The 5,000-nt window shown below is 44.5% G+C and overlaps 1 protein-coding gene across 1 annotated transcript in view; it reads left to right on the top strand.

Annotated features, from left to right (window-relative positions):
* LOC135109509 (probable E3 ubiquitin-protein ligase HERC4) overlaps positions 1-4,225 on the top strand; it is a 5,074-nt gene extending 849 nt beyond the window's left edge. Inside the window, exons 3-6 of the mRNA XM_064020890.1 lie at positions 1,742-1,934; positions 2,419-2,502; positions 3,148-3,279; positions 3,790-4,225. Of these exons, the coding sequence (XP_063876960.1) occupies positions 1,742-1,934; positions 2,419-2,502; positions 3,148-3,279; positions 3,790-3,951 (571 nt within the window). The 3' untranslated portion in view covers positions 3,952-4,225. The remainder of the gene's footprint in view (positions 1-1,741; positions 1,935-2,418; positions 2,503-3,147; positions 3,280-3,789) is intronic.
* The last annotated feature ends 775 nt before the right edge of the window (positions 4,226-5,000 follow it).

Raw genomic sequence — 5,000 nt, forward strand, 5'->3', positions numbered from 1 at the left:
TGATGACGATTTGTTTACGTAAGTGTGTGTGTGTGTGTGTGTGTGTGTGTGTGTGTGTGTGTGTGTGTGTGTGTGTGTGTTTGGGTGTGGTATGGTATATTTTGTGTGTGTTTGGGAGTGTGTTGTGTGTTTTGGTATGATTTGGGTGTGTGTGTGTGTGTGTGTGTGTGTGTGTGTGTGTGTGTGTGTGTGTGTGTTTGTTTGTGTTATATAATTTATTTTTTATGTTTTCAGTGACAGAATGTTGTATTTTTTGTGTTTGTTTACATTTGTGTCATATCAATCTATTTACAAACAAACAAACGAACGAACAATATTACCATCCCCACGTTTGTTTACACTCATTCACTCACCCACTTCCAAACACAGGTACACAGAGACAGTGTTTGCCTCAGTGTGCGCTTGGAACAGCTCCCTCACGCTTGCTGGCTTGCACAAACACACACACACACGGGCTGGACTACCGTTTGGCTGAGGACTGTGTGGCTCAGATTGGCCGGATTGCAAGGGAGACCATCCAGGAAGTGGCGAGTGCGTGCGTTTGTGTGCGTTTCACTGCATTTTACTGAAGGTTTCCCAGGACAAAACAGGACAAACCGACCTGCTGGCATTTCACACGCAGAATCTCACAAGCGTCCACTGATCCATTACCGAGCTAATCCAAACGTATCCAAACGTCCACAGGTTCGTACTGGCATTCAAAACGTGGCCAAGAGTCTTCCTTCGCATCCCCCCAGCCAGGACGCCTTACGCTGTTATGTCCTTCCCCTGTACAAGGACTTCACTGACCCTAAACAAACGGCCAAACTCCAAACGCCGTATGCTGAGGGAGTGTTGAAGCTTGGCAAGGAGATGGCGGAGGTGTTCAGTGAGTTGGATTGTTTGTGTGTATGTGTGTGTGTGTGTGTGTGTGTTTGGGAGTGTTTGAGTGTGTTTTGGGAGTGTTTGGGGGTGTTTTGGTTGTGTTTTGGGTGTGTTTGGGGTGTTTGAGTGTGTTTAGGGGTGTTTTAAATGTGTTTTGGGGTGTTTTAAATGTGTTTTGGTGTTTTTTCTTTGTTTTTCTATTGATTTGTGTGTTTTAAGTATATTTTTGGAGGAGAAAAATTAATTCTCTCTCTCTCTCTCTCTCTCTCTCTCTCTCTCTCTCTCTCTCTCTCTCTCTCTCTCTCTCTCTCTCTCTCTCTCTCTCTCTCTCTCTCTCTCTCTCTCTCTCTCTCTCTCTCTCTCTCTCTCTCTCTCTCTCTCCTGGCTTGCCTCTCTTCCAAGGGACTTTACACTAAGGCTGGTTACTTTGTACAAGAATGTGGTGGTACAAATACTGAATTCAGCTCACCAATGTAGCTCTGAGGTAAGAGAGAGAGAGAGAGTTGGTTTGTAAGAGTGTGCATTGAGAGTGTGTGTGTGTGTTTTGAGTGTAAGAGAGAGAGAGAGAAGTATAATTGTCTGTGTACTACTACTACTACTACTACTACTACTACTACTACTACTACTACTACTACTACTACTACTACTACCACCATTCTCTTCCTCATTCTCTTTCTCTTCCTCCTCCTCCTCTTCTTCTTTTACTACTACTACTACTACTACTACTACTACTACTACTACTACTACTACTACTACTACTACTACTACAACAATTCTTATCTACAACACCACCACATCACTTACAACCACTCAGACCACCACCACTACCACAACCAGATCTTAACCAAACCTAACCTAACCTACCCACACCACACAGAGACCGGCGTGCCCTTGTGTCTTCCCTGCGGCTGTTGTCCCTGGTCCACGGTCTGAACTTCCAAGCCGGCTGCCGAGTGGGGTGGTTGAACTACGACGACTTTTACATCCCAGAAGTTGCAGAGAAAATTGATATTAGGAATGATTACTTGAACTGGATGAACAGCAGGCTTCACCCGATGTCCAGGAGGGAGGTGGGTGTGTGTGTGTGGGGGTGTGGGGGTGTTTGAAGGTGGCTGAGTGATTTTGGGGTGTTTGGGTGTGTTTTGGGGTGTTTAGATGTGTTTTGGTGTGTTTTTGGGGTGTTTGGGAGGTGGGTGACCATGTTTGTGGGTGTTTGTGTGTGTATTGGGGGTGTTTGTGAATGGGTGACTGTGTTTGGGGAGCTTTCAATGTTGAACGCTTAAAAACATCCTTTAAAATTGACAATTCCTTTAATTTTAACTGAGAGACCCTTAGAAACACCCTTTAAAAATTGAAAACCCTTTATTTATTCTCTTAAGCCCTTGAAAACATCCTTTAAAAGACACCAAACCTTTAAATAGCCTCATAAACCCTTAAAATCACCCTTCTACCCTTTATTTACCTCCTTAAACCCTTAAATACACCCTTTAACTCTTCATTTACCCCTTCAACCCTTAAAAACAACTTTAACTAATCCAATCCTTTACATTACAGAGTCCAATCCTGTTCTGTGAGTATCCATTCTTGTTCGACCCTCAGGCCAAGACGCTGCTGCTCAGGTGTGACGCCACTCGGCAGGTGAGAACCAGGTGCAGGACTAATTAGGTTTGGTTTACATATGTTTATTTGTATATATATATATATTTTTTTTTTTTTTGTGTGTGTGTTTTTCAAGGATTCGTCAGCATTGTAGAACAGCAGAGGAGGTTGTCTTGATTCACCCAGTCCTCTCCTCCCCACCTCCTCTGCTGTCTGTTTTCACCCAGTCCTACCCTCCCCACCTCCTCTGCTGTCTTTATTCACCCAGTCCTCTCCTCCCCACCTCCTTTGCTGTCTTGATTCACCCAGTCCTACCCTCCCCACCTCCTCTGCTGTCTTGATTCACCCAGTCCTACCCTCCCCACCTCCTCTGCTGTCTTTATTCACCCAGTCCTCTCCTCCCCACCTCCTCTGCTGTCTTTATTCACCCAGTCCTCTCCTCCCCACCTCCTCTGCTGTCTTGATTCACCCAGTCCTACCCTCCCCACCTCCTCTGCTGTCTTTATTCACCCAGTCCTCTCCTCCCCACCTCCTCTACTGTCTGTTTTCACCCAGTCCTCCCCTTCCCACCTCCTCTACTGTCTGTTTTCACCCAGTCCTCCCACATGACACCGCAGGAATGTAAATAAACACACCGTTCACACTAATATCCTTCCGTTTATTGATTTCTGTCGGTGTTTCCAGGGCGAATGTTTCCCAGACCACCCGGTCATACGCACGTTCTGGGAAGTATTTCACAAACTCTCCCTGGAGCAGAAGAAGTGGTTTTTGAAGTTCCTGACGGGCACTGACAGGGTTCCTATTCTGGGCATGAAGGTAGGTGAGAGACAGAGAGAGAGAGAGAGAGGGGCTGAGGGGAGTGACTGTGGGGTTTGTCAACATCCTGTGGGGGGATATCCTGTGGGTCTGTGAGAGAGAGAGAGAGAGAGAGAGAGAGAGAGAGAGAGAGAGAGAGAGAGAGAGAGAGAGAGAGAGAGAGAGAGAGAGAGAGAGAGTGTGTGTCCTCCTTTTCTCTTCCTTCTTGTCCTCTTCCCTTCCTTCCTTCCTTCCTTCCTTCCTTCCTTCCTTCCTTCCTTCCTTCCTTCCTTCCTTCCTCCTAGTCCTCCTCTTCCTTCCTTCCTTCTTGTATCCTCCTCCCTTTCTTCTCAGTCATTCCTCTGAAATATGAATAAATTTATAATAATAATAATAATAATAATAATAATAATAATAATAAATTTAATAGAAATTTATTGCATTTTCTCTCACACACACACACACACACACCAATATTTTCTCCCTCTCTTTCTTTTTCTCTTATAAACTCTCTCTCTCTCTCTCTCTCAGGCACTCAAGTTGATGATCCAAAGCACAGCAGACGACAGCTTCCTTCCGGTCGCACACACCTGCATCACCCAACTCAACCTGCCAAGATACAACACCAAAGAGAAGCTGAAATACAAACTTCTACAGGCCGTACAGCAGAGTGAAGGGTTCGGCCTGGTGTGAGGGTGTCAGGGGGTGTTGACGGGGTGTGAGGGGGTGTTGAAGGGTGTGAGGGGGTCAGGGGGAGGCTGTGTGAGTTGGATAAGAGTGACCTTGTGTGTGGGAGGAAGTGCCTGTTAAGAAAATAGAATATATAGAAATTAATAGAAAATATATGTAATAGTTTACAGAATTATTATTATTATTATTATTATTATTATTATTATTATTATCAAATTGAGTATATTTTTTAGTCTTGTTACAAAAAAAAATGAATGAAATAAAGAAAATGAAAAAGGTAACTTTTATTATTATCACTATAAAAATGAGAGAGAGAAAGAGAGAGGAGGGTGGCCAACTTGCTGGACATGAGAGGGAGGCTGTTGCTCTACAAGGGCCAGATACGGCCTTATTTAGAGTATTCCGCCCTCTCCTGGATGTCCTGTGCTGCCACACACATCAGCAAGCTCCACGGTGTCATCCGGTGGTGACTCGGTGGAAGTGCCGCGTTCCCGCTCCAGCCAACACCGGCCCACCTTTTGGGGGCGAGTCTCCAGACCGTGGAACGTCTTCGCGTCCTCCGTCCCTCACATCAGGGGGATGGATACCCAGGACGTGAAGTTAGCAGCACACCACTGGAGGGGCTCGTTCCCAACCCTCCTGCTAACAATATTAACACAAGTCCATAAAGAATGTATATATATGTATATATATATCTTTATATTTATATTTGTGTTGTATCACACCCCTAAAACAGGTTGCACGTGGCAGTGCGCCTTCACCTGATAATGTACCTTTGCATGATAATGTACCTACGTTTAACTAGGTTTAAATTAAAGAGAGAGAGAGAGAGAGGGTTAAGAGGAAATCTTGAGAGAGAAAAGCCTTATTATATTATTATTGAAAGAAAAAGAGTGGAAAGAGAGAGAGAGAGAGAGAAAAACCTTATATTATTATTAGTGAAAGAAAAAAAGTGGAGAGAGAGAGAGAGAGAGAGAGATAAAAGCCTTATTATATTATTATTGAAAGAGAGAGAGAGAGAGAGAGAGAGAGAGAGAGAGAGAGAGAGAGAG

The sequence above is a fragment of the Scylla paramamosain genome, chromosome 19 (genome assembly GCF_035594125.1).
Source record: "Scylla paramamosain isolate STU-SP2022 chromosome 19, ASM3559412v1, whole genome shotgun sequence".
NCBI lineage: Eukaryota > Metazoa > Arthropoda > Malacostraca > Decapoda > Portunidae > Scylla > Scylla paramamosain.